The following is a 27666-nucleotide window of genomic DNA, read 5'->3' on the forward strand; positions in this document are numbered from 1 at the left end:
GGAAGACCCCGAATTATCTACCTGGTAGGTCGCCATGGATAAAGTTTTGTCTTTTATTTTTTAAACATTCGAAAAATGGACCGCTCCCGCGTTTAGTCTAGAGGCACTGTACTCGCGGCGGTTAGGCACGAGGCGTGATCTTCAGGGGTAGCGATGTTCTGTTGGGCATTCACTACTACCTAAGGCACAATACATTAGATAGGGGACCTACCTAGCTCATGGGTATTCGGCTTGCCTCAGGTAGCACGGCGAGAAGTACATGAAGCAGGCATTCTATTCGCCCGTTGGAAGCTCCCCAGGAGAATTGTTCAGGTATTGTACATGTACGAACCCAGCTAGATCGCAGGTGGCATGCATGCCCGGCTGGAAGCAAAGAAGTAAGTAGATGCCGAAGCTTGGGGATAATTAAGTTGGCATCCAGAGCTAGGTAGGTAGCTACCCGCTCCCTACAGCCTGTCGCCTTCAAGTACCGACCGTGTGTCACGTAAATCGCTGGCGTCTGGGGTCCGAGTCTAATGAAGCAGGCACCTTTCCAAAGCACTCGAGAGCGCCGCTTTTCAGAAGTGTTGCTAGCTAGGGATTTGAGCCTCACTTTATAATAGATATATGGATATGGCCGTTGGGATATGTATCAGAAAGAAATCCACCCTTAAGATATACTTATAGATACCACGGGAAGAATTTAAAAGACTTCGATGAGATAGGTACCTACCTTATGGATATGGGCCATGCAGATCCCGATTCTGAGTATGAATCCCTCTCTACATACCGTTACTTTGAAGTTGAAACGGTCGTTGATACCTAGAGGTGCTTAATAATGGCGACGGATAAGAGTTCCTATAGCTTACACCAGTGAAGAGAGGGTATATACGTCCCCAAGTTATGAAAGGTATGATAGGAGGTAATTACTAGGATCATGACAACCTAAGTTTAAAGAGTTAATATATACCACACGCTCAATATACTCAATCAGTACTCAGATAATGACGTCTGCAATTAGAAGATCCTTATGCATGATTTATATAGTATGAGCATTGTTATAGGATTAACACGTCCATTCGGAGTTTTTATTATAGATGCTGACTACTTCCATTTTAGAAAGAACAGACTGATATGGTTGGCCGTCTCTGGTATTGTCCAGTGAAGTGCACCGGCCTCTTCTTTCAACATGATAGATCATCCGGTCACTCTTTAGCTTTTTGACGGCAGCATTTCAACCTAAACCCCCATCCGCCTAGCTTGTTTCATAAGAGAAGCCCAAGATAGAGAGCCTTACCATCATCACATCTTCTATCCATCCGGATGTAACTCGGAATGTGTAAGGCAGAGGGTACCTGTTCCTATTTTATGGTCCGATAGGTTTCCATCCCTCGTTCCCCCTATACATAATATCGTCGCTTTTCGGATAGGATAGACTTCATCCTTAGACGATCTTGCCATTGGACTCGTAGAACCTTTTTATATTCGTAATAGCTGAGCGTAGCGGTGTGGACCGTATTAACTTGGTAGCTTTTTCGAAGCGATTTTAAAGCGAATGACGCGGTCCGACTGAAGAGAGCGATGTGACGCCGAGGTCCCTTGATTACGACACCCCTACTGCCGATATCCGAGGAATTGCAAACAACATACTAGGTAGCAACTTTTTTTTTCTTCTTCTTTCCTTTTTCTATCTCTTTTTTACACTTGCACCTTTTTTTTCCACGCTAAATAAAACCCTATCTAAACTAAGGGATGTAACGCTTGGGCTTCCTAGAGATAAATAACCATAAGTGGTAAAAGGGTCTGCTGTGTCATTCGTCACCAATAGAACGGGCGTTTTCTCCTACGTGCCCAGTTGGCTGGCTGGCCGGCTATGACGGCACCCCGGGTCCGCTAACCGGGGGTAATTTGAGATCGGACTCTCCGTGAAGATGCGTCACCAGGTAAGAAATGGCATTGGCAAAGGGGGATAATGATGACAAGTCTGCAGGTACGCTTAGCCAACTTTTTTCTTTCTTTTTTAATTCGTATCTCATTTCTCATTCTATGAAATTAGTTACATCATTATACGGAGTGGTAGTTTTAAGTATTACTTGGAACATGATTCGTCCTACGCATACCATCTAATTGCGCCGCCCGCTGCCAATTAATGATTCCAATCATACAGTCGTCGTAGAGTGAGAACTGTATCAAACAGAATTGCAAGCGATCAACATGATTTCGCCCGAGGATAGCCTTGCTTCAAAAGACAGTTAAGACTAATGCTTTTTGAAGATGTTGGACCAGCCGCCAAAGAGGTACTGGTCGGTATGTCTCCCGCAGTGCGTGTAGACGTTTACCGTCGGTGCGTGGTGCTTCGGGTGATGTGACTTGTGCGTCTGCTCAGAGCCGGACAATAATTTGCGACATTCGTCGGAATGACTGACCCTAGGACTGTCCTGCTAGGAGTTAGAATTTGACTTCAATTGCGGGCAATGACTCGTTGCGAACAACGAGCGATTCTACCGACCTTGTCTTTCTCCGAATTGTAAGAGCTGATACTGCCTTGTCGGCGATGCGCAGACTCGCTAGAGTCCCTGGATGAAGATGCACCGTGAGGCATCTTGGATCGAGGTTGGTGTGATGAAGTGATTGAAGTAGAAGAATGGGTATCCAGAGCTGTAGATAAAGGAACCTCTAGTTCCAGTAGAGAGCTTCTGATCTAAATTAAGCTGTCGGTATCGGTTTGTAGATGTGTAGTAAGCTTCAAGCTCGAATAGGGCTGTAGACTTGACAGCTGTGTTAAGGACAAGATGAAATAAAAGAATGCCCCCCAGGGTAGCTAGTGTCGCACTCCTGGTGCAGTTATTTATATTATGGCAGCTGAAGAAGCCCGGCTATTCGGAACAGATTTTGGGGTTCGACGATGAGAAACAAATCCTCGTTGCCTGGGGCTAAGCCTTATATACATGAATTTTAGACAGGGGAGCTTGGCGGCTCAAGTAAAAGGGCACTTGAGCCAAGCATATATCGACACAGGGAAGAATGCTGATTAGCATGCTTACGAGTGATACGGATAGGTTAGAGGATAGGGACAGGATACTATGTAGAGACAGGACAGAAGGCAGGGTCTTCGGTTAGACGGCCTTTCTGTGAGGCCAATTAGAGGATGAGCTATCCATCCTCGTGGCCAATGGGTCTGCGGCTCTAATGCGGGTAGGGCAGGGAGATGAGCAACAGACGGTGTATGACTGAGGCCAGAAGCACCGCTATTACTCACCCCGCAAGCGATCTTCCGTCGCAAGTGGGACAGGCCTGGTCAGCCCTATTAAAATCAGCGGTGCCGTGACACGCAGCCAAGACACCATGATATCTATCGTACGTATCTGTATGTACGCATATTTGATCAGGTCGGTATCGAAATCTGGTTAGTGGTTTAACATTGGGGATTTTATCTGTACGCTTCCACACTTGCTGCCTGAAGTCGATGGCCACGTTCGAGTAGGCTGCCCTGGATTGACCGAACTGATAATGTTTTTTTTTGTTCGCCTGAAACGACACAACCGCGGGACAATTCCGAGAGCCACTGACTTGCTACTTACCTTATTCAAAATGGCGGGAGTGTATCTAGCCTATATAATTAGTAACTTGACGCATGAGAAATATCTTCTAATGGATCTATATACGAGTCTCATCTGCAAGCCACCACTTCAGGGTCCATACCTACGTATGGTAGATCAGGGCAGATGAGCTACATGGCATATCGTAAGTTGGTAGGTTAAGAGGTAGGTAAGTAAGTAAGTAATTTGCCGGTTCGAATTACGGATAAATGACACAAGGTACTTTGAATCCTTATGAGGTTCGCGAACCATCTGATGCCTGGCCGTTGACGGATGCTAAGGAATCCTTTCTCCCCACACTCATTTCTCATTTCATGTGGGGGAAGCGGGAATCGCCTTATCCAATGGAATTATTTCACATCAGATAACATGTATGTTTAGGTAGGTACCTGATCTTGATATTCATTCGTGTAGGTTAGTTGAATGACTCTTACCTGAGGAAATTTATGTTCAACCAATACTTGTTCGTGAAATATCGAGGAATTGTGTATACAACGCATCTTGTGAGTAGCCAAATTTAGATGAGGTTTTTTTAGATGAGGTGAAGGGTGGTCCAGGTAATTTTGAGTGATACTGTATTTCTACAGATTCAATTTCAATTTGTGTACGAAGTACGAAGGTCCGGGCCAAAAGTCTTGCACATGCCAAGCTTTGCCAAGCTTTTAACGACAGGAATTTAACGTGCACGATTATAATAGCACTGTATTGGCTTAGTACTAGGTTTGGGGCCGGATAGTGGCTTGTACGCTAAACTTTAGGGGGCTTACCACTATAGCCACAGGGGAGCTAGCTGCTATTGGTAGATCTGATACCGTATGGCCTTTTTTTATTAACACATACCTAAGTAGGTAGCTTACCTAAGCTACGATGTGCAAGACTTTTGGCCCGGACCTTCGTACACTAACCAGAATTATTTCCAATTGGAGATTGGTTGTAAGGGTTGTACTGTCTTGCGGTCTTCTGACACTGTAAGATAGCACTGTAACCTGAACTGATAGTGTAAAAAATAGAATGAATGCAGTGATTATTAATGAATGCTGCTTCAAAATGCCGTACGGCTTTAGCTGCCTCAGGCATCCAAACCACACTGCAAATTCGGCAACAACCCCTCGGCCCCTTAACGTCCCCTAAAAAACATTGGGTCCGCCACGTACCTACAATACTTTGTGTACACATGTACCTAGCAAGCCGTACCCACGCAACCAACGTCCCCTGCCCCCTATGAGCGGCTCATAGGGCTGACCTTGAGTTTTGAGCCGCATGGTAGCGCCGTTGATATGATGCAAATCTGGGGATGGACCTTGGAGATAATTCGAGTCGAAGATGGTCAACTTATAATTCCATATTTGATTCTACATGTATCTATTATGGGCCGTGGGTGAGCTGAAAATTAGTCAATTGGATACTAAAACTGTAAGCGACTCGATATATAGTTATGGAAGCTACGTTTTGGCATTAGAACGGGGAGATATATGGAATCTTAAGAATGTTGAGTTTCGATGTTGAAAAATTGGAGTGAAGATGAACGGATTGTCGGAGTTGTCAGGGTTGGAGTTGTTATGGTAATTTTTTTTGGTATGACACCAGATAATTCTTGGCAGGTACATTTCGACAATTTTGATTGGCTATAAGTTGCTGTACTGTGGGACAATCATGTTTTGCAGTGGACCGTGCTCACAAAACCAGCCTGTTGCAGGGGGGGCGCAGAAACGCGACGAGTGACTACCTAAACCTTACAAACCCCGAAGCTCCTACGTCCCTACATCCTTTCAGCTTTGCGCTTTTCACGCAACGCCTCGTTTCATTCACCAAAAAAAAGAGAGGAATACTTTCATCCCATCCCCTTTTCACGTCCTCGGTTACGATTACGTATATTCACTTTATCTCACAGTCCGCCTGTGTCTAACGCGACTCTGTGTTTCTTTTACGTTTAAACCCCCCCCATAGATCTTTTTTTCTTCTCTTTTTTGCATATACCATTTGAGACGTCTGTTCTCCCCGAAAGTCCAAGATATTCCTTAGATAGTCATTTGATTTTTAATCGGCGTGAAGAGCCCCTTTAGATAATTCATCTTAAAACGATCCATCAATCTCGACTTTCTATGTCCTACCCTTCCGAGCCTATCGCGTTGTCGTGCTCTTCCATCGAATTCGCGTCTCAGCATCGGCTTATTAGTCTGTTCCGTGTCGATCCCCTTGTCTGATAGGGTGGGATAGGAATACCCCAGATACACATTACTGGGACGTTGACGGACACGACCTATACGATTCTGACGACCTCTCCCCTGACGACCTTCTCCCTGACGAACCGGTTAACCGCGTTACCATATGCCTTGAATCTATCTGGATAGCTGAGGGTTTTCATATTGAACTTTGGGCGCATTCTCTTGTGAACAGTGGTGATGAGCCTCTAGTGTTCACCCTCATTGTAACTAACCCCTTAGGTTACTCCTGGGTAAGTTCGCGCGGCGATAGGGAGGGTAATACTATACTCGCCTCTGGTTTAAGCCTAACTTTACACAAGCTGACAACAACAACAATAGTTTCAGCTCTGTCTATCTCCCTCGAGGCAATTACTTGGTATGTTTGCTCCATTACATATTCCATTCTAAAAGTGTGAAGGTGTATGCTGATTTTCTTAACCCATACCCTAGGCCACGCATTGCCTCTACCATACTTTTTCGTGTTACTCCTAATTAGGATCACGACAAGGTGAACTTCTTCCACTTTTTCGATACCTACCTAGGTACCTAAGGTAGAGTAAGTGCCAATAGCCTTTACACTCCCCATATTGTATCTTTGATTTCCCCAAGCGCTCACCTTATCTTTGTTTGACACCCGGGTCCCTTCCTTACTTGGATTTAACATCTTCCTCCCTCTTAATTTTCCCCACCCACACTTCCTCTCAATCAGCCTTTAAGTTCTATGGCAGTCTCAAGGAATTCTTTCTAACTATTTCTTCTTTGTAGCCTTCTCCACCTACTGCTCGAAGACACAATCTTCAAAATGGCTGGTGGCAAACGAAAGCGGGATATTCTCGACTTCGACCCTAACAAGTCTGATTCTGACGACGAAAACTTCGAACCCGAGGTCGACCGGCCCCGCTCACGCAAAAAGACTCGGCCGCACGGAACCAACAAGTCGTCTAGCACGCGCGGTAGGAGGGCCAAGTATCGGGGTTCTGATATTGATGATGATGAGCTTGACGATAGCGTGCAAGAGAACTCATTTGGTGAAGAAGACCTAGAGGACGACGAGCCTGAACCTCCCATCAATGAAAATACCGGTCGCCGCGTCCGAAAAGCAGCGACGAAACATCAGAATTACAAGGAGAGTTCAGATGAGGATGATTTAATTCAAGATTCGGACGAAGAAAAGGACGATCTAATTAAAGAACCACCCAAGAAATCGCCGCGCCAAAGGAAGTTGATTACTCTCAAAGTTCCCCCGCAGTCGCAGTCGCAGTCTCAGCCGCAGCCGCAGCTGCGCAAAACGCGCACAGCTTCCAATGCGGCCGCTCCAATCGGCATTAGAAGAGTCACTAGAGCGCGCACAGTCGAAGCAGAAGACGAGCTGGTTGAGCTATCAAATTCGGGTAGGCATGCTAGACCAGCCCGAGGTTCTAAGAGCAAAAGCCCAGAAGCCTTAGGCATCAGTGGCCGACCAACTCGTAGCGGAAAAGGCATCAAAAAGACGATCCCCACTGTAATTGAAGAGGATATCCAAGAAGAAAGTAAGCCATCTGAAGCTGAGGCGGAAGCGGAAGCGGAAGCCGACGCTATGCAAGATCCTATTACTCAAGACGTTGGTGCCGCTGAGGAAGGCACCGTTGATCAAGTAGATGACACAGCTCAAGATGCCCCTCATGAAGAAGAAGAACCTATAGAGACGGTGGAGAAAAATGACGCGATGGAAGTCGATGATGAAGATGACGACGTTCCTGTCGCCCGCAAGACGCGCAGCGCAAGGGCTAACCAAGCTGTGGCCACTACCGAAGATGCACCTGCCGATGATGGAAGTCCTGTTAAGAGAACTCGCGGTCGACTAACTCGAAAATCTCGATTCGGAAAGTCTCTTCAAGAACCAAGTAGTGATTTCGAGCCCGGAAACGAGTCCGGAGAGGAAAACGAATCGGATTCTGATGCTCGCAAGGGCGGCAATGGTAACGATGCCGAGGATAATTCAAGTCCTAGTGCCCGCGGACGAAGATCGTCTAGAGGCAAGGGAAGACGATCCGCGAGAAGATCGCAGCGACGTAGTGTATCTGGCGACGAAGACGAGGTTGATGAGAACGAAGTAGCAGAAGAACTCCGAGATCTCCGACAAGATTCTCGTTCGCGCAGGGAACGCCGCTCACCGCAAATTCTCTTTGAGAAGAAAGCCGAAACAAGACGCCGTAGAGGCCAGCCGGTAAACTATGCAATCGCACCGCTCAATGCGTTCACTGTCGAGCAGGAAGAAGACGACGACGATCCGGCTCCTACACCGGCCCGTCGCCGCGGACGTGCAAACGGCGGTGGTGGTTGGGATCATAGTCTTCATACGACTGCTGGCGCTTTAGGCGGCGTTGGCCTTGTTGGCTCGTTGCTCGGTGGCCCGTGGGGTACTGGTGCCGCGGGTGGTGTGGATTCCGATAGCAGTGACGATGAGATGAACAATCGATCAGGAATGGCTGGCATCGTAGGGATGACACCTACTTCGGCGGCTCCTCCCGGTCCTTCTCTTACGAACGCGGAGGGAGGTGGTCTTCTCGCTCCTGCGCCGAATGTCGGCAGAATTAAGAACCCGAAGGCTCTTGCTGATGCGGACCCCCTTGGCGTGGACATGAACGTCGACTTCAGTCACGTTGGTGGCTTGCAGGGCCATATCGACCAGCTGAAGGAGATGGTGCAACTACCGCTACTATACCCAGAGCTTTTCACCAGATTCCACGTCACACCGCCGAGAGGTGTCTTATTCCACGGCCCCCCGGGAACGGGAAAGACTTTGCTGGCTCGAGCTCTTGCGAATACAGCCGGCATTGGCGGCAGGAAGATTACTTTCTACATGCGGAAGGGTGCCGACGCCCTCAGTAAATGGGTTGGAGAAGCTGAGAAACAGCTGCGTCTCCTATTCGAAGAAGCCAGAAGAACGCAACCTAGCATCATCTTCTTCGACGAGATCGACGGCCTCGCACCCGTACGTTCTAGTAAACAGGAGCAGATTCATGCGTCGATTGTATCTACCTTGCTTGCTCTGATGGATGGTATGGATGGTCGCGGTCAGGTTATCGTAATCGGCGCTACCAATCGACCGGACAGCGTGGATCCTGCCCTCCGCCGACCGGGTCGCTTTGACCGAGAGTTCTACTTCCCGCTGCCTGACGTGGACGGTCGCAAAGCGATCATCGACATTCATACCAAGGATTGGGGCCTTACCGACGAGTTCAAGATGTCTCTGGCTAAGGAAACGAAGGGTTACGGTGGTGCTGACCTGCGTGCTATGTGTACCGAGGCTGCTCTCAACGCGATCCAGCGAACATACCCGCAGATATACATGTCCAAGGAGAAGCTCGTCGTCAACCCGGAGAAGATCAACATACACATGACCGATTTTATGCTCTCTAAGAACAAAATAGTGCCTTCTTCGGAAAGATCCGCGGTGTCTGGAGCCGCGCCCTTCCCGAAACCTATCGAACCGCTTCTTCGAGAGCAATTCAAGACTATTACCAGCCTCTTGGATAGCGTCTTCCCGCGCAAGAAGAAGGTGACAGCTCTAGACGAGGCTATGTTTGAGCCTTACGACGACGAAGACTTTGGTTTTGGTCGAGAGGCGTTGCAGCAAGAATTCCACAGATTTCGTGTTTATCGACCACGACTTTTAATTTGCGGCTCTCAGGGGATGGGTCAGGTCTACATAAGCGCCGCTATCCTCCACTACCTTGAAGGTGTCAACGTTCAGAATTTTGACATAGCAAATATACTTGGTGACCCATTGGTGAGTGGTTGTTTAACTCGTCTATAAACGGTTACCTTTATGCTAACAGTTAACCTATCTACAGCCCGCCGAGCAAGTCATGTTCGGGCTTTTCGCCGAAGCTAGACGCCATAAACCGAGCGTCATCTTCATTCCGCATGTTGACATGTGGTACGAGACACTGGCTGGACCCGCGCTTACCGCGTTCATGTCCATGCTCAGAACAATACAGCCTACGGATTCTATCATGGTTATCGGCACCTCAGAGAAGGAGCTGGACCAGCTTAGCTTCGATCTCAAGCACGATCTCTTTGGATGGTCTAACTCTAACTTTGTGGAGATCGCCCGTCCAGCGAAGGTAAGCCTGTGCCCCTTTGCAGAATGCAGAAGAAGAGAGCAAAGCTTAACAGAATGTAGGAAAATCGACGTGAATATTTCGATAGGATCCTCAGTCATATTCGGAGGCTCCCTAAAGACTTCCCTGATCCGACTAATCGTAAAAAGAGGGTACTAGAAGCGCTTCCCGTGGCCCCGCCGCCCCCGCCTAAGCAGATGACCAAGGAAGAGCTCGAGACCGAAAACCTACTCTATAGGAAAGCTTTGAACTTGTTGAAGATCCACCTACAGCCTATCATGGATCAGATCAAGCGCAAATATAAGGCCTTCCGGTCCCCCATCATACCCCTGTCACAGTATCAATACCTCTTCGACGAGGCAAACCCGAACTATGTCAGACCCGATGTGGCAGATGCCCCTCCACGTCCCTATGTCATTTCTCAAGATTCGGAAGGCGCCCCAGGACTGCTCGAGACTGCGACGGGCAAGTTCTATTATAATCTCGATACCGTGACGATCGAGACAAGACTTGCTCACGGTTACTATGTCAACCCATGGGTGTTCTTGAAAGACTGCAAGTCTTTTGTGCATGACGCGAAGAACCTCGGAGACAAGGGTCTCTGGCTTAAGGCTGACGAACTCGCTACTAACGTGAGCGTGGACGTCTCCGATATCAATGATAAGCTCCAGAGAGTCGATTGGGATGCCGAGTGGAGGAGAGAACAGTACCGGAAGAGAGAATTGAAGCGATTAGAGAGAGCCAAGAAGAGAGAGGAGGCGCTTGCCAAGCAAAACGGCGAAAAATCTCAACAGGGCCCTCAGGCATTAGATTTGCACAAGTCTCATACAACGACAGCTCATTTCCAAGTTATTGGCGAGGAAACCACCACGAACGGAGAGAGCTCGCTACATCACGACAATACAAACGGAACGTCCATACCGTCTCGAGCTCTCGACGACGATGCTACTATGACTGATATTGATAGCCAGCCACCCCCCGGCGGTCTGAACCTGCCGATGCAGCCACCCTCTCAGTGGCCTCGCATGTCAGTTCAATCCTTGAACACATCGGTGCAGGCGACGGCAGGGGGTACGAACCAGCTCTCCCAGCTCTCCCAGACCTCGGCTGTACAATCTCTTCCGCCAGGCGTATCACCGTCGGCGTTAATAAACGATGCGTCTACCACGAAGACGTCGGATCCTTCCAACCGATCGTCCAATTTTAGTACGCAGGCTACTAATGGAACCCATCACGATCAATCTAGCCCCGGCGACAACCTTCCAGATACCCAACCGTATCCAGGAAATAGCCAGGGTGCGTCTAGCGACGAGCAGTGGCCTCACTCTCAAGCTCACGGTCTCTTGCGGGGATATATTCCCCAACCCGGCTCATCCCACGGGTCGCGCGCTCAAGCATCACCCGCAGGTGGAAAATCGTCCCACGCTCCGAGCATGGCAAACCTGCTAAACGACGCTCCCCTCGAAGAACCTTCGCAATCACAATCGCACCGCCAGTCGGGCGTATCGTCAGCTTCGCAGCAGGTTGAGCTGGACGATTCTCAGGCCTACTACTTCTTGGAGATGCTTACGGAGCGCACCTCTGGTTGCACCATCGAGCAGCTTCAACACATTTACCGCGAGATGATGGTAGAGCTCTGGCGGACGAGAGGCGAGCATAACCGCATGAAAGTGCTTCACTCGATCACACGTGTTTTTAATGAAGCTATCAACGAGATCGAGTCGATGCAAGGGATGCTGCAACCGAGCCAATAGTTTGTCTATAGAATCGGTGATATCGACCGGCCTTCTTATGATTTTAGAGACGGTGAGTTTTGTGGATATATCTGAACGAGGCAAGTCGACCTCGTTATGTAATTATAAAAAAGAGTATTAGAGGCGAAGGGTCCGAGGAAATTGCCTGGCGAGGGGGCGGAATATTGCATTGTCTGCGAGGCGATCTGGACGCAGGAAACGTTTTTATGGCTTTACTGCTTATGAGGGCTCTGGCTCGCGCCTGATTCTTTTGTTACGCCTAGTTCATCACGCCGTAGGTAGGACTAACACATTAGTGTATTGCAAAATACGATCGTCTTTTCTATTAATTTCACTTAGTAGTACTATACGGGCGTTACAAGCATTATTAGATCATCATTAGTGATATATGTATTGGCCTGTGACTCAACTAGGTGTCTGATTAGTTCATTACTACCTTGTGAAGTAAGCCAGGTATATAAGCAGTTTCACTCCGCCATCGACAAGACGGCCAATAACATAGTAGGAACCAAGAAATATGTACATCGTTGATGCTCGGCTAATGTATTAGGTACTGTACCTCCTATACTCTTGAAATTTCAAGTTCAGTAAACCGGATTCGCTTAACTATCATATACACTCAAAAATCCATATATATAATTTGGAACTCCTACTAATAACTCATACAACCATTACCATTACCCAGCAAGGCCGTGTCCGCCTCACGACTGCAAAATCGTCCCCGGCTCCGGTAGCGTCAAGTTGACGAGATACGCGTTTGCCGCGGCCGCGGCCTCGCCGCCTAGCAGGTAGCTAGTGTGCCCCGTGCCGTTGCGCGTAACCAGCACGGAGCGGCGGTCCCCGATCTCCGCGTGCAGGCCCAGACCCCAGGCGTAGCTGGTCGAGGGGTCGAAGGTAGACTGCAGCATGAGGATCTTGGCGGCGCCGTCGTACGAGACGGGCTTCGGCGGGTTGGAGAGCGGCGCCGGCCACCCGACACACGAGGTCTGGATCTTGTAGCTCTGGCACGCGCCCCCCGTCAGCGGCGTGAAGGTCTGCCCCAGGGCCGCTTTCGCCCGGACCTCCGCGAGCGACGACGACGCGTGCGTCCAGTCCTGGCACGCGATCGCCGTGCCGGCGAACAGCAGCGAGTCCTCGTACGCGTCCCCCGTCGCTAAGGGCTGCTGTTGCGAGATGAGCGTCGCGTCGTCGTCGTCGGCCGCGGCCGCGATGGCTTTGCCGAGCGACGGCCAGGATCCCGGCGAGATCAGGTACGGCTGGACGCTGAAGCGGATGTCCTCCGCCGTGACGTTCGAGCGGCACGTCTTGTCGTCGCACCCGGGGGCCGGGATGGGCGATTCGCGCGCCTTGGCCACCACGCTCTCGTACTTGGCCCGCACGTCCTGGCCGCGGAGGGGGCACTCGTCGTCGTCGGGCGCGGCGGCGCACCAGGCGAAGAAGTTCTTCAGCGTGGCCTCGTACGCGGCGCTCTCGATGAGCAGGTTGCTGGACTCGGACTGCGAGTGCTGGAGGTTGCCGTCGAGGACCAGGGCGCGGACGCCCTCGGGGAACAGCTCGGCGTACTGGCCGAACAGCTGGGTGCCGTAGGACAAGCCGAGGAAGTTGGCCTTCTCGCCGCCGAGGGCCTTGCGCACGGCCTCGTGGTCCCGCGCGGCGCTGACCGTGTCGACGAAGTCGATCAGGCGGCCCGTCTCGGCGCGGCAGCTCTCGGCGAGGTTTTTGTTGTACGCGACGAGCGCGTCGAACTGGCCCTGCGTCTCGGGGAACCAGGTCACGCGCTGGTTGTACGCCGCCGCGTCGCAGCGCACCGGCGTGCTGAGGCCGACGCCCCGCGGGTCCAGGCCGATCACGTCGAAGCGGTCGAGGATCTGGGGGTCGACGGCGGACGGCGCCGTGGCGAGGGACGCGACGAGGCTCGAGGCTTGCCCGCCGGGGCCGCCCGGGTTGACGAATAAGTTCCCGATGCGGTTGCTCTTGTCGCGCGCCTCGATGCGGACCAGGCCCAGCTCGATCGTCTCGTTGGCTTGCGGGTGCTCCCAGTCCAGAGGCACGGTGTAAGTCGCACACGTGATGTTAGACGGGAACGAATCCGGACACGGTCCCCACGAGATGCTATCCGTAGTAGTGTTGCCTGACTTCGCGCTCCGTCTCTGAAGCAGCTTTGCTCCGCCTGGTTTGAACGGAGGCGCTCCGGGAATAGTTACGGTGAGCGCCGAGCTCACAGTCGCGAGCGCGGTGAACGCCTGCGCGAGAACGAGTGAGCGGCCCATGGTGGTAATGTCCTTTCGCCCTCGATGATTGTTATTTAGGTGGGCCGGGTAGGACGAGTGTAAAACGAAGGAAACCTCAACCGAGAAGAGCAAGCAGGCTTATATACCTACCTAATCCATGTGTGCGTCACTGTCATACACGAAAGACGTTGATTATTGCCTAGATTATAAACGTCTTACTACGAGGCTCAAGGCAGAGCTAGAGCATCTTGGGACAAGACCCGCGAGGCGCTGCCGGCTAAGCTGTTACGTAGATCCCTAGCAGGAACGAGGGTCCACGAGACGGGGGCGAGATGTTGATTGGACAACGTTATAATCGATAACTGGATAGAGGCAGAGGGATGGTTGCGCTGTCACCATACGATTTCAAATACCCCCTGTCCTCCCCCTTGTGTTCGGCACAGCCGCAATCCATGGCGCGGTACTTCTCTCTACGCGTTCTTTCGCTTCCCCTACGATGTGGCCTGACACCATCCTTATTTACAAACGAGGGGCAACGATATCCTGCTCTATTTAGACCAAGACTCACCGCATTCTCTAAGAGACAGTCACTCAGTAAAAGTTCATCATGGCTTGAGTTTGACAGGTAAGCTTGGGTACTGCTAAATATAGGTACCTGTTTTAACGGGAGTATACCGTTCTTAGTCGTAATTCAATTGAATACCTAGGTATCAAACACCTACATATACACTTAGTTGCCAATGCAACAATATATCGGACATAAGGAATAACATGACTCCAAAAAGAATAAATGCAATTCTCTATTTCTTATGTTCGACATATATATGCCTATCCTCTAAAGTTCTGTTGACAGGACAAAGTGTCATAATAATAATAAAAAAGGATAAAAAAAAAAGAAAAGAAAGGTATAAGCTTACAGGTGCCTTAGGTTAGGTAGTACTATTGGTGCACCACTCATGCCCCCCTTCACCTTCGTTCATAGAGCATCATCGTTTATAAAGAAAAAAAAAGGACTTTTTCTTTTTACACAATAGATCAATAGACCCCATCTGCCAATCACTACTAGACCTCTACAGAGATCGCCTTCTTCCGATTAAGTTCTTTACTAATATTCGGAATTCTTGTTGCTGACAGGTTGACCCTTATACCGGGAAATAGCAAGAAACGTAAGTCTTCCAATCTATTAACATCTAGATGAGACAATGACCTGGCGGTACGCAGAACGCAGAGAGAAACAGCCCCTATTTAGGTCGGTCGCGCAGAGCAAATCAGTACAGCACCTCGATTCCGCTCAAGTAATAACACCTTTCACCCATCGGAACTATAAATTTACGGGCTCAGAGCAGCTTATCTGTAGGTACGGTCGGGGTTGTATTCCTATACTATATCGTACCTTAGGTAAACAAATAAAAAGTAGAAAATGCCGTGCCAAGACGGGATTTCACAACTCCTTTACCTTACTTAGGTAGGCATCACAGACATTTATGTCAGCAGCATTAGCAGTCTCGGCGTTTGGACCTAACGTCTTACCAGTTAAGATGCCATGTTTATCAGATATCTACTTTAACCCCGGTCGTCATATGCCAGAATTCACCGAGAGGACCTCGGGGATAAAGTCTAGTTCCACGCAAATTCCGGATCTTGCATTACATAGACATATTGCCAAATTCAAACCAAACCTTTACAACGTCCGTTCGCAACATAGCGAACGGTTAATATCTCGTCCTTTTTTTTTTTTTTTTTTTTTTTTTCATACGGTACATATGGTATAGAGTCCTGATTTGTCACGGGGGAAGTTTGGTTGACAAATCGTATATCAAGCATGGATGTCGCTGGTGGTAATAGATCAAGAGCATGTTGTCGGTTCTGAAGCCGTTATATATATCCCGACTACCTCATGTGTATCGCCTAAGCAGCTAGAGGCAATATATACCTATTCAAAGCTCATGCAAGTCGTGGTCTCTCAAGTAGCTAAACTCTAACAGTTCTGCTCAAACAGCTCCCCCCAAAATAACATGGCTACTCAGATTCGTGATACGCAATTTGGCCACCTCGTACGATTTCTTTCTAGAAACAAACTGTTCCTATTCCCTGACGAAGCCGATTCATCTATATGGAAAAAGTTGCTACCGGGAGATAAAGGCTTGCCACTCGAGTCTCTAACAGAACAAACCAACGCCACACAAGGAGTTATTGTGCAAGATTCCAATGCGGATCAGACAGCCGTGGACAATGGAAACTTCTATGTGGTAGATTGGTATGGGCCTGACGATCCAGAGGTATTATTCCTATCGTATTTTTACTTCGAAAAAGAAAAGGAAAAAAGACACCGTGTAAGCTAACACCTGGATTAGAACCCTCAGAACTGGTCCAGAAACTGGAAACTACTAGTCTCTTTCCTCATGTGTATTCTCAATTTTTCATTCTACATCGCGAGCTCGATATATGTCCCTGGCATACCGAGTATCATGCAAGACTTTGGCGTCAGCGAGATCGTCGCCACGCTAGGGCTCTCCCTCTTCACGATGTGAGAACTGGCGGCACCCCACAAGAAACCCAACTCGATGATGAGAATATCACTAACTTACACCCCGTTACTATCAGTGGTTATGGATTAGGTCCCATGCTCTGGTCTCCGATGTCCGAGATCCCCCAACTCGGGCGTAGCCCCCTTTACTTCTGGACGTTCCTCGCCTTCATCCTCCTGCAGCTGCCCACCGGCTTCGCCGTCAACATGCCCATGTTCCTCGTCTTCCGGGTCCTGACCGGGTTCCTCGGCAGCCCGCCCCTGGCGACCGGCGGCGCCACCATCGTGGACATGTACGACATGGCCAGCGCCGGGTACGGCCTCTGCATATTATCCTCGTTCGGCGTCCTCGGCCCCGTGTTCGGCCCCATAATAGGCGGCTTCGCCGCGCCCGCCGAGGGCTGGCGCTGGACTATCTGGATCTTCACGTGGCTGTGCGCGCTGGTGCTGATACTCCTATTCTTCATGCTCCCCGAGACGAGCGCGGCGAATATCCTGTATAGGAGGGCGAAGAGGCTCAGGGAAACAACTGGCGACGCCCGATTCAGGAGCCGGTCCGAGATCGACGCCGCTCGGTACAAGCTGATAGACCACCTGGCTGTTCTGGGGAGGGCTTTCACGCTGACGTTCTCGGAACCGATCGTTTTCTTCATGGACCTGTACTCGGCCCTTCTGTACGGTATTCTGTTCCTCTGGTTCGAGTCGTTCCCTCTCGTGTTTGGCGATATCTACGGGATCGGCACCGGCGCGCAAGGCCTAGCTTTTCTGGGGATCTTCGTCGGCGCCCTTGTGACCGTACCTCTATACCTGCTGTGGGTCAAGCGCGGCGTGGTTCCTATGTTTGCCAAGCCGTCGTTCAAGCCCGAGATGGTGCTCCCGCCAACATTCGTCGGCGCCGTTTCCCTCCCGATCTGCCTCTTCTGGTACGGGTGGACGGCGCGGGAGAGCGTGCACTGGATCCTGCCTATCGTAGGCTCTAGCATCTTCACCGTCGGCGTGGTCACGCTGTTTAATACGATATTCAACTACCTGGGGATCTCTTATCCCGCATACGTCGCGTCGATATTTGCGGGGAACGCGCTTTTCCGAGCTTCGTTCGGAGCATCGTTTCCTCTCTTCGTAAGTTGCAGACTCCCTACCTACCTAACCTACCTACGCTTTTTACCACGAGACTCAGAAAAGGTACCTAACCTAATATAATGCATTTAGGCGCGTGAATTATTTCGCCAACTTGGTATCGGTCCCGGGAATTCGCTTCTTGGCGGGATAGCTATCTGCTTCATTCCCATTCCTTTCGTCTTCTATCGAGTAAGCATGATCCTGACTCCCCGTTTCCTCCTTACGGAACTAATTGAGAGGCAGTATGGCCATAGGATTCGTCACATGAGTAAAAACGCTCGGCATGATATCTGAAGAGAATGGTTGCGACAGCACAGTAGTATCAGCTCCGCGAAGCGGCTCGAGTGAATGTGATAGGTAGAGGATAAAGGGGAGACGACAACAAATTATTCGGCGGGCTGAGGTAGCATTCCAAGCTCAAGGCATAGCCGTACGCTCTAAAGTATCATATTGTCAGCTTGGTTTACATCATGGAGCTGTGCCTATCAACACTAACATCAAGCACCAAGGCTTCGTATGTTGAATATTATTAATTTATCATTCTTTTTTCCAAGATTTAGATAGGATATTTTTTAATCATGATGGTTTTCCTACGTCAAACTTTGGTATCCTCAGTGACGTCGCTGACTATCACCCAGATCTCCGGGTTATCACCGAAGCAGCATTGCCCGCACTGTTCAAGACTGCAGTCAAAAGACGCCGCACTTAGCTCGGCATCTGGACCTACGGGTCAAACCCTTGTAGAAATTGAATAAATGACAAGTGATACTGGAGAGGACTCCGATTCTCCGGTGTCATTCTCAGACTTACTGCTCGGCACTGTTCGCATTTCATACAGCCCTTCTATTATATACCGAATTAGGCAATCCCCTTGGGAATCCGCTCGGCTTCTTTCTATAGAACGTTGGCGTCAGCAACCCGGCAGTATACCGGTTCTAAAGTAACACATCGCATTTTTTGGAGCTTCGGAGATCCTCTAGTAGACGTCTATCAATGAACGCTTACTCATTGCACATACCCCTTCATGCATAGATACCTGGTATTGTGCCAGAAGGGATACACTACCAATATGAAGAAGAGTGGAAGTCCCGCATCGCATTCTGGATATAAAGCGGTGGAGATGGAGGTCGTCATAGATGAGATTTGTTTTCGCCATCATCATCAACCTCATCATCAGTCAACCAAGCTAAGATATCCATAAGTATCAATAAGAGTATAATAACCTTCCTATCGGATTTCGAATATCATTCAAAGAAGAGCTCTCTCAGGCGTTTTTTCGCTCCAACATAAATAATCTCAAATAACCATTCTTGACACCCGCATCTAAACCGAATATCAGTAGCACATAACAACATGAGCACTCAAGTTGAATCTATCGAGCAATTCGACTTCATCGTCGTTGGAGGTAAGTTTCGCGGGATAGTAGAAGACATCCCGACTTGTTACTGACACAACCTATAGGAGGCACTGCCGGTTGCGCCGTCGCTGGTCGTCTAGCCGAGTCACCTAATGTCCGTGTCTTGGTTATCGAGGCCGGTATCAGCAATCCCAAAGATATCGACGCCATCACGACGCCCGCTCGAGCCTTCGAGCTGCGCGACAGCAAGTACGACTGGGCCTATAAGACGACCATGATCGACCGCCCCGACTACACACGCGTCGAAAAGCCCAACACCCGCGGAAAGACCCTCGGCGGTTCTAGCTGTCTCAATTATTACACCTGGATTCCCGGTTCGGCCGGAACTTTCGACGACTGGGCTGCCTACGGCGGAGACGAGTGGAAGTGGGACAATTTCAAGAAGTACCTTTACAAGCCGGCGACCTACCACGACGACAACAGTCTTTTCGATAAGAAGTTGAAATACATCGGTACCGATGGCCCCATCCCCGTCTCGCATTCGGATCTGGTTCCCGAGATACAGGGCTTTCGCGATGCCGTGACCAAGGCTTGGACCAGCAAAGGCGGGGAGCTAACAGAAGACGTCCACAACGGCACCATGCGCGGCCTCTGGAAATGCACTAACAGCATTTACAACGGCAAGCGCTCTTCGAGCTGGCTCTACCTCGAGGGCAAGAAAAACGTCACCGTCCTCTCCGGCACCAATTCCAAGCGCTTGCTCATCGACCCCGAGACGAAGAAGTGCGTCGGCGTAGAGGTCATCCTGCCTTCGGGCGAGACGCACAGCTTCAGGGCCAAGTACGAAACCGTCGTGTCGTCCGGCGTGTTCGAGAGCCCTAAGCTGCTTATGCTCAGCGGAATCGGGCCCAAGGCCGAACTGGCCAAGTTCGACATCGAGACCATCGTCGATTCGCCGCATGTCGGGAAGAACCTACTCGACCACCCTATCCTGCCGCACGTCTTCCGCATCGAAGACGGCAACGGGTTCGACCAGCACCTCCTCAGGGCCGGTCTCGAGCACGACGCAGCCGTCAGCGCGTATCGCTGGAACAACAAAGGCCCCTACACGTCGGGCCTGCTCGAGCTCGTCGGTCTCCCGCGCATCGACGAGCGCCTGATGAAGTACCCCGAGTACGTAGCGGCGAAGGAAGCCAACGGGGGGCTGGACCCGTTCGGGCCCGCGGGCCAGCCGCACTTCGAGATCGACTTCGTGCCGATGTTCAGCGACGCGTTCCAGTGGCACATCCCGACCCCGGCGCGAGGGGACTACGTGACGGTGATCGTGGACCTGCTGCGGCCGCAGAGCCGGTGCGGCACGGTGGAGCTCGGCAGCGCCGACCCGCTGGTCCAGCCCCAGATCAACCTGAACTTCTTCGCGTCGGACCTGGACGTCCTGGCGCTGCGCGAGGGCGTCCGGTGGGTGGACGACGTGCTGATGCACGGGGACGGTATGCGCGACATGGTCCGCGAGGACTACCCGTGGCCGATGCCGCGGGCGTCCGACGCCGCGATGGACAAGATGATCCTCGAGCGGTCGCAGACGGGCTTCCACCCGTGCGGGAGCGCGCGCATGGCGCCGAGCGTCGGCGAAGGTGTTGTCGACGGCAAGCTCAGGGTGTTCGGCGTCGAGAATCTGAGGGTTATCGACGCGTCGGTAATCCCCGTGATACCCGACTGTCGAATCCAGAACTCGGTCTACGCGATTGCCGAGAAGGTATGTGATGTATTTTGTCGTCCTGCTAAATATAAGAACCTCTTCGTTTGGTTTGAGCTTGTAAGCTGACTGAGTATCTTGCAGGGCGCCGATATGATCAAGGCCGAATACCCCGAGTTATACGCTTAGAGCTTTCTCTAAGCTAAGGGATGATGACAGATCTGCCCTTTGAGTGGTAGTATGGCCTTTGGGATTTCAGGAATTTCTAATATTGAGTTTGAGCCATTGGTGAATCATGACAGGTACCTACTAATAGACGGTAATGAGCTTGATGAGAGAAAGAGATGGGAGAGGTAAATTCGGCTCAGCAGATTGCTAATTTCTCTTAATTTTAATACTTGATAGCCCATTTCTAATGAGAACATGTTAAGAGGTACCTAACCTGTAAGTCTGGTCTGTGAGTGTGTCTGTTTACCTTGGGTACCATACTACCTAGTAGTAAGGGTTTCCAGGTGGCTGTATGCAGCAAGCAATTGAGACATTATTGGTTGTTTATCACCCAGTCCAGAGTGTGCGACGGGACGTGTCAACTTCAGATTTCCTAATCTTCTTTCTCGTTCGGAATTTTGATAATTCTTCAAAGTTCTTCGTAAATCTCCGCGGTGTCATGATGTTCGTTAATATCCGCCGGGTATTAACGAACACCATAGCATCTGATGTCATCAGGCTTCGGAAAGATATTATTACTCCTATTATTCTACGACGTGGTAGGGATTACCCTAGCGTAACCCGCATCCACACTGCCGGTAATGGGCTGCTCAGGTGACTCCATCGCGATGAGGCTCATTACCTAGGCATGAGCTGATAATGGAGGACCTAACTCTCACTAAGGACGACTAAGGACGACCAGGAGGAATAATTCCCCTATACAGGACAAAGTCCCCCGATGGTTTACTTCCCCAGGATATCCCCGCTGGTAGACTACTGAAGATATCCACTTGTCAAGCTTGTCAAAATTACATTTACCTACGGTTCGATTGGCTTGTGATTTTTCAATTGAACTAAATCTGACCTGTGATAATGAGCCTACCTCCTAGGTACGTATCCTAGGTATTACATACGATGACCTCGATATCTTGAAAACATCAAGTCGGAGATGACCTGCTTATTCACATGCCCTGAGAGTATGGCTAGAAGGATCACTTAGCCAGCTGATTGTTGTTAATTTGAGGCCCGACCCATTATCGGTTCCCGGCTGAAGCCTCAAGATGAACAGATGAAGCAGGCCTTCGGAGACGACAGGACGAAAGAAGCCATGTTTGGTAGCGATAATGAACCGGCAGAACGGATCCAATGGGGGTCATGACTACCAGAATGGGGTATGGGGGTGATTTTGTTTAATTTGATTTCTCGCTGTGATCTGGCCATTCTGAGAGGCGTTGGCTCTGGACGGATTGAGCGTTACTGAATTCGGCCAAGGCGTCAGGAAAGTCAGGGCTTCGGTGAGACCACATCATACCATCGTATCGTGATCTACTACGCAAAATCACCCCACGTCTAAGAGCTCTTCGATTTACACGACGAGAAGGCGGAAGAGGCGATGAGAAGGCGGAATAGACGACGATGAATACAGAATAAATGGAGAAGCTTATAATGTCGCCGTTAAGCCTTGCCGTCTTCCACGATGTTTCACCACAGCCTGCAACACAATCAAGCTTATATTACTTACATTCACACATATATCACATAACACATTTCATTCGAAGCCCAAGGCAATCTATTCGGCTTCCAGTTACATTTACAGGTATTGCATGTACCTTCATTACTCGCTATTAAGGACACCACTTCACTGTAAAGCCCCTGTCCACCCAATCAAGACAAAAATGGCCAGCGCAAACCCTCAAGGTCTCCGCCCGCACATGCATGCAGCTGCTCGAGCTGCCACGCCCGCAGCACCGAAGCTCGGCCCTGTATCATCAAGGTAAGGATACAAAATACTACTCCACTCCACACCGCATCCACATCCACATCCATATCACACCCAAAAACCCCGAAACTTTAGGGGTTCTAGAATCGATGTGGAGTTGTGATAGAATACGCGCTAACAACTGGGTGTTGGATGTTAGAATACTACCAAGCCTCGTGGTAATCGGAGTGGCCTACACCGTCGGCTCCTACGTCCGATCCCAGCTACACCACGAAGCCGGTACCATGGACCGCATCTTCTCGCAGCAGAACACGCCCGAGGTCGAGCGAGCGCGCAAGGCGGCCCTGCAGGTCGAGGTTAACGGCGACCCGCGAAACAACCTCCTCAACTTCTTGGGTTGGTCCCGGTGAGAATCGAAGAAGTAACGGAGGGTGGGGCGGTGGGATAAAATAAAATGATTATCTAGGAAGAAGACATGATATCTTCAAAGGCGGGGACATGTCTGTTCCCCCCTATTTTTTTCTATTATTACTACTACGCACATATATCCGCTTCGCATAGCTGGGGCGTTTTCGGGGATTACTTTTTTTTTGTTGGCGGATGGAAAATACCTAAGATTTATATAACTATCTGACTTATAATTCACCGATATCATTCGAGATCGAGATACCTGGTGTGACTTTGTATATGATATATCCCATCTTCACCTCGCACAGAGCGGAATTGAGCTTCCATTGACATTTTATTCTATTTATTCAACCGTCTAGATTTCGGTGTATTTCTCTCAGTCTGGTTTAACACAGTTTTATGAAAAATGATTTGTTGATAAGATCGCTGTGCGACAAGACATTCCGCATCGCCCCGATCGTGATGGACAGACAGTCGTCTTTTAGTAGTGGTTAAACCTCTCGGGTCGCCGTTCCTTGCCGCCGCGGCCGCTGTACTTGGTGGCCGTCGACGGGGGTACCGAGTGTCCGGTCGCCGAGATGGCGTTGTCGTCCGAGTCCTTGCCTGTGCCGATAGGGTTATCGGCTGCGCTGTGCAACTCTGTGGCGCCGAGTCCGCCGTTAGTATCTCGTAGTTGGTCGGGGTTGGGCACCGATGGGAGCAGGTTCTGCTTTCCAGCATCACCGGGAACTGTGATTTTGTCTTGTGTGAGCTTCGGAGGCTACGAACGGACGAAGAAGAGAAACCATTTTATCAAGCAAATAGATAAATAAAAGTTTCAAGATACTTACCGGTGGTGCCGTCCTTGGCCATTTGGCTGAGATCTCCGCTTTCCTGGGACATTTTGATTCTTGCGTTTGTAAGGATACTTGGTGACAATACGAAGGTTGATTCTTGACGCGAATTCGAAGTTGAAATGGATGTAAATGATATCGAGGTGTTGGTATGGACTGCTATCCTCAGGTAGATGAAAAGTAAACACCTTGATGTCGCTATCGTGATGTCACCATTATACCCCCCTTTTCCGCCTTTCTACGTCATGCAACCAATTACTCGAGATATGCAACGGCGCAACAGACTACGGAACAAGTAATAATCTAAGATAGCAGTTATAAAAACTACCAATGATGGTGGTTAATTTTGGTCTTCCCGCTGGCTTTATTGTTACGCGTGGCAAATCATGGCTGCGATCCCACTCTTAAAAGCGGTATGAACCGGCCCCTTGAATACAATAAGAGGCTCTACAATCGTTATACAAGATATTTAAAGGTTTCCATAAGATTAAAATACGGTTATTTACTTTTATTATGATTTTTAGTGCCGATTCCAATTTATACTCTCATGCTTAAGAACCTACCTAAGTATCATCCTTAGGGAATCCCAGAGCGTCGCCCTCAGAGCCTTCCCAGCTGGCCGCCATATACCCACCCGATGGCGTAGAGAAAACCGGAAAGTAAGGCGGTGGTGACGGATCTGAATCGTGCTAGAGTCAGTCATCCATCCGACAAGCTCTCCGGCGTAGACTTAACCAGACCGCCAAGGCCAATTCTCTACCCCAGGTCCTAGTCCCAGTTGGATTCTGGGCACTTTGGGGTCGGCAGCTAAATCTCGTTAATAGTTAATATAGACAACCGTTGCTGGAATAGCTATAGGACCTCTTCCTCGCAACTATCGTAACTCTGATCTCTCCAACCTCTCAAAACCCCCGGGGACAGTCCATGATAGACATACTCAAACTACTACGTTCGACCGAATGGATGTCTACCTAAACTATTATTAGGACGGCTCCTTCAATTTCCTTGGCGCACGTGTGGCCCGATATTCGATTCCCGGAGCAACCGGGGTTCTTCCAATCTTCCCCATGTTTCGGTTAAGAGAACCTCATTGAAACCTACTTCTCCTTAGTTGTGCAGCCGAATCAATGTCTTTTCCTTTATTGTTTAGTCCCTAAAAATCATTTTCAGAGGGTGTCGCTCATCACCGCCTGATCGAGTTAAAAAGAAAAGATCGACTTTTATTGTTTGTGGCGACCATGGGGGCCTCCATCACATCTAACGTCCCTGGAAACTCGACGCGTACACTCCATGGTGCTATAAATATAGAACCTTCACATGTTCCTGAATAAGTCCGAAAGAGTACCTACCTAGGTAAGTATGCAGGTGATTATTTACCCTGATGACAATGCTCAAAAGAAAATTCCGAATGGGCAGTTGTGTTTTTCGTTGCGGTAACTGTAAATAGTTTAAGGCCGCCAAGGATCATGGAGGTCGCGGTCGATTCATTGGCTCAGCCACTCGCGTGTGCCTGGCCCTTCGTAATCCAACTTCCTTTTTCTCCCATGACGGCCGCTCTCACTTACTAACTTGCTGCAAGGTGAAATGATCGACGACGCACTCCTGCAACCCATTGTCAGCTTAGAAGCTTAGATAGACAACGTTACTTCAAAAAAGGGGTACACTAATATACATATTTTAACATGGACGGAGAACACGCGCGCTCGACTCGGTGGGCCGGATCTCGTCTACTATTCTTTTCTCAATCCTGTAAATTCTGTATAGACGATTATTAGTGTTCAAAATGACGAGATTATCAAAAGTTGTTGCGGGATCAACATTCGCTTCCGTTGTATCTTCTCTAAGCCTCAACATAGAAGACCATGCCGCTATCAAAGAGACCGCAGCCCAGATAGCGAAGGGCCTCTACGTCTACCATGATCCCAGCTCCACTGCAGGTCAGTTCAAACAACCTGAGTCCTGGTTCTGGTGGCTCTCCGGCTCGGCATGGAACGGTCTGGTAGATTACACCGTGTATACGGGCGACACGACCTACCAAGCCGACATTCTCTCTTCGCTTGCAAAGAACGTCGGCCCCAATTACGATTTTGCCCCAGCCGAGCAAGCGGCGTGGGAGGCGAACGACGATCAGGTCTACTGGGTCTACAACGCTTTGACAGCCATGGAGTACAACTTCCCAGCCCTGCCGTGCGAGAGGTCTAAGACCAAAGCAGGCGGTGACGATTGTGCCAACTCTTGGCTGGCCATCGGCACGAACGCCTTTGAGGAGTTTGTGGCGCGCTGGAACAAAGACAGCGCAACCTGCGGAGGTGGGCTCAAGTGGCAATTTACCGAGACAGCGAACGGCTATTACTACAAAAATTCCGTGTCTAATGCCGGTTTCTTCCAGACCGCCGCCCGGCTCGCTCGGTACACCGGAAATCAGACATTTGGGGACTGGGCGGCCAAGGTCTGGGGTTGGTCTACGAGCGTCGGCTTCGTCAGTCCGGATTTCCACGTGTTCGACGGTGCGGGCGATGAGAAGGGCGCGAACTGTACGGCGATCAACAAGGACGAATGGAGCTATAACATTGCCTCTTACATCCACGGCGCGGCCCATATGTATGCCTTTACCAACAGTTCGGCCTGGGAATCAAGAGTCCAGGGTCTAGTCCGCACAGCTCAGAAGACTTTCTTCGGCCCTACGTCCAACGCTACCGGCGTGATGTACGAGCAGAAGTGCGAGCTGGACTCGGTGTGCAACATCGACCAGACGAGCTTCAAGGCCAGCCTGGCGCGTTGGCTGGGAAAGACGGCAGTATTGGTTCCTAGTCTAAAATCGGACATCAAAGCTTTGCTCGAGGCGACGGCTCAGGGCGCTGCTACTAGTTGCGCTGGTTATGGCAATGCTACCTGCGGTGTGCAATGGTACACCGGCGGTTTCGATGGCCAGTCGAATTTGGGTGTCGAACTTAGTGCTCTAGAAGCAGTCCAGAGCCTTCTGGCGGCGAACGCACCGGAGTTTGCAGTTCGATCTTAAGGATACCTGTGATATGATATCCGTCTTTGTAAGACATGAATCTTCTTGTATATACTCATTTAGTTGTGTATCATGTAGTATAAACACGACATTGTATGTCACCGTATATAGTAAATTTATGTACCTACCTTTTTATAATTCAGGATATGTCCCCACGATCATCGTCAGACATTCCCGAAAGATTAGATTCATAGACATAGAAGCGGTCAGCGCGAATACTTACATTCTTCTTTCTAGGTAGTAAGTATAGGGGTATACTTTTTTCCTCCGGAGAGCATGTATGATCAATGTGACCACCACCGCCCTCGATTCTTTTTCGTCAGAAAACAATTACCCTCATTTCGTGACCTGATAACCTGCAATTCTCATAAGATATGTCCGAGATCCTAGACTTAAACATGCATGTGGCCACGGCGTATTATTAGGCGAACGTGGAATGTATAAAACATCCTAAATTGTGCCGCAAGGTACCCTAGACCTGGTCTTCGAAGGCCATGAGGTACCCAAGGCCACCTTACACATATTTACTGAGAGCCTGCTTGGTTCTAGAACCCTTATACCAAGCCTTATAATTCCACCACTAATCAGTAGGTCACCCTATTGCTGGTTAGAATGTACCTAATATAGGAGGTATATATATATACATATTTACGTGTTGACCCCGCCAACAGCTATTTCCTTCTGGTATTGTCTAGCAATATCCGGTCATCGAAACCTGCTTGGGAAATCAACGCTATAGCTATGTGCCGCAAATCTTGAGCCGCAGGGAACAACTAGCTACCAACCACGAGCTACGGGGGATTGTGGCTAAGGAGGTAGGAGAATTCGTACCTAAGTTAGGGTTTTTGTAGCTAAGGTGATCGTGGTTAAGAGAACAAAAGAATTAGGTATAGCTAGGGGGGGCAAG

At 49.8% G+C, this 27666-nt stretch overlaps 8 protein-coding genes across 8 annotated transcripts; 5 read left to right on the forward strand and 3 right to left on the reverse strand.

The window, feature by feature from the left end:
• Positions 1–2196: 2196 nt before the first annotated feature.
• Positions 2197–3222, reverse strand: F4812DRAFT_360077 (uncharacterized protein). The gene is made up of 2 exons (XM_047931829.1): positions 2489–3222; positions 2197–2417 (listed from the first exon to the last, which is right to left on the reverse strand). Exons 1-2 carry the CDS (start codon positions 2579–2581, stop codon positions 2238–2240), a joined length of 273 nt encoding a protein of 90 aa, XP_047790568.1. The 5' UTR covers positions 2582–3222; the 3' UTR covers positions 2197–2237.
• A 2691-nt stretch (positions 3223–5913) lies between these two features.
• Positions 5914–11776, forward strand: F4812DRAFT_360125 (AAA-domain-containing protein). Its single transcript, XM_047931830.1, has 5 exons — positions 5914–6158; positions 6233–6338; positions 6548–9554; positions 9619–9891; positions 9951–11776. The coding sequence occupies exons 3-5, from the start codon at positions 6585–6587 to the stop codon at positions 11640–11642; spliced, it is 4935 nt and encodes a 1644-aa protein (XP_047790569.1). The 5' UTR covers positions 5914–6158; positions 6233–6338; positions 6548–6584; the 3' UTR covers positions 11643–11776.
• Positions 11777–12006: 230 nt separating this feature from the next.
• On the reverse strand, positions 12007–14215 carry F4812DRAFT_426067 (alpha/beta hydrolase fold-domain-containing protein). Its single transcript, XM_047933981.1, has one exon. It carries the CDS (start codon positions 13910–13912, stop codon positions 12344–12346), a length of 1569 nt encoding a protein of 522 aa, XP_047790570.1. The 5' UTR covers positions 13913–14215; the 3' UTR covers positions 12007–12343.
• Positions 14216–15888: 1673 nt separating this feature from the next.
• Positions 15889–17813, forward strand: F4812DRAFT_458690 (benomyl/methotrexate resistance protein; the record flags this gene model as incomplete). The annotated part of the gene is made up of 4 exons (XM_047937398.1): positions 15889–16152; positions 16228–16400; positions 16478–17519; positions 17610–17813. 4 exons carry the CDS (start codon positions 15889–15891, stop codon positions 17811–17813), a joined length of 1683 nt encoding a protein of 560 aa, XP_047790571.1.
• An 855-nt stretch (positions 17814–18668) lies between these two features.
• F4812DRAFT_360190 (putative GMC oxidoreductase) lies at positions 18669–20927 on the forward strand. The gene is made up of 3 exons (XM_047931831.1): positions 18669–18924; positions 18981–20632; positions 20717–20927. Exons 1-3 carry the CDS (start codon positions 18873–18875, stop codon positions 20759–20761), a joined length of 1749 nt encoding a protein of 582 aa, XP_047790572.1. The 5' UTR covers positions 18669–18872; the 3' UTR covers positions 20762–20927.
• Positions 20928–22455: 1528 nt separating this feature from the next.
• Positions 22456–22909, forward strand: F4812DRAFT_458692 (uncharacterized protein; the record flags this gene model as incomplete). Its single annotated transcript, XM_047937399.1, has 2 exons — positions 22456–22553; positions 22699–22909. 2 exons carry the CDS (start codon positions 22456–22458, stop codon positions 22907–22909), a joined length of 309 nt encoding a protein of 102 aa, XP_047790573.1.
• A 479-nt stretch (positions 22910–23388) lies between these two features.
• On the reverse strand, positions 23389–23789 carry F4812DRAFT_458693 (uncharacterized protein; the record flags this gene model as incomplete). The annotated part of the gene is made up of 2 exons (XM_047937400.1): positions 23389–23636; positions 23738–23789. 2 exons carry the CDS (start codon positions 23787–23789, stop codon positions 23389–23391), a joined length of 300 nt encoding a protein of 99 aa, XP_047790574.1.
• A 1734-nt stretch (positions 23790–25523) lies between these two features.
• On the forward strand, positions 25524–26759 carry F4812DRAFT_450909 (glycoside hydrolase family 76 protein; the record flags this gene model as incomplete). Its single annotated transcript, XM_047936147.1, has 1 exon — positions 25524–26759. The coding sequence occupies one exon, from the start codon at positions 25524–25526 to the stop codon at positions 26757–26759; it is 1236 nt and encodes a 411-aa protein (XP_047790575.1).
• Positions 26760–27666: the final 907 nt, after the last annotated feature.

Source organism: Daldinia caldariorum, assembly GCF_022478825.1.
Source record: "Daldinia caldariorum strain CBS 122874 unplaced genomic scaffold F4812scaffold_7, whole genome shotgun sequence".
NCBI lineage: Eukaryota > Fungi > Ascomycota > Sordariomycetes > Xylariales > Hypoxylaceae > Daldinia > Daldinia caldariorum.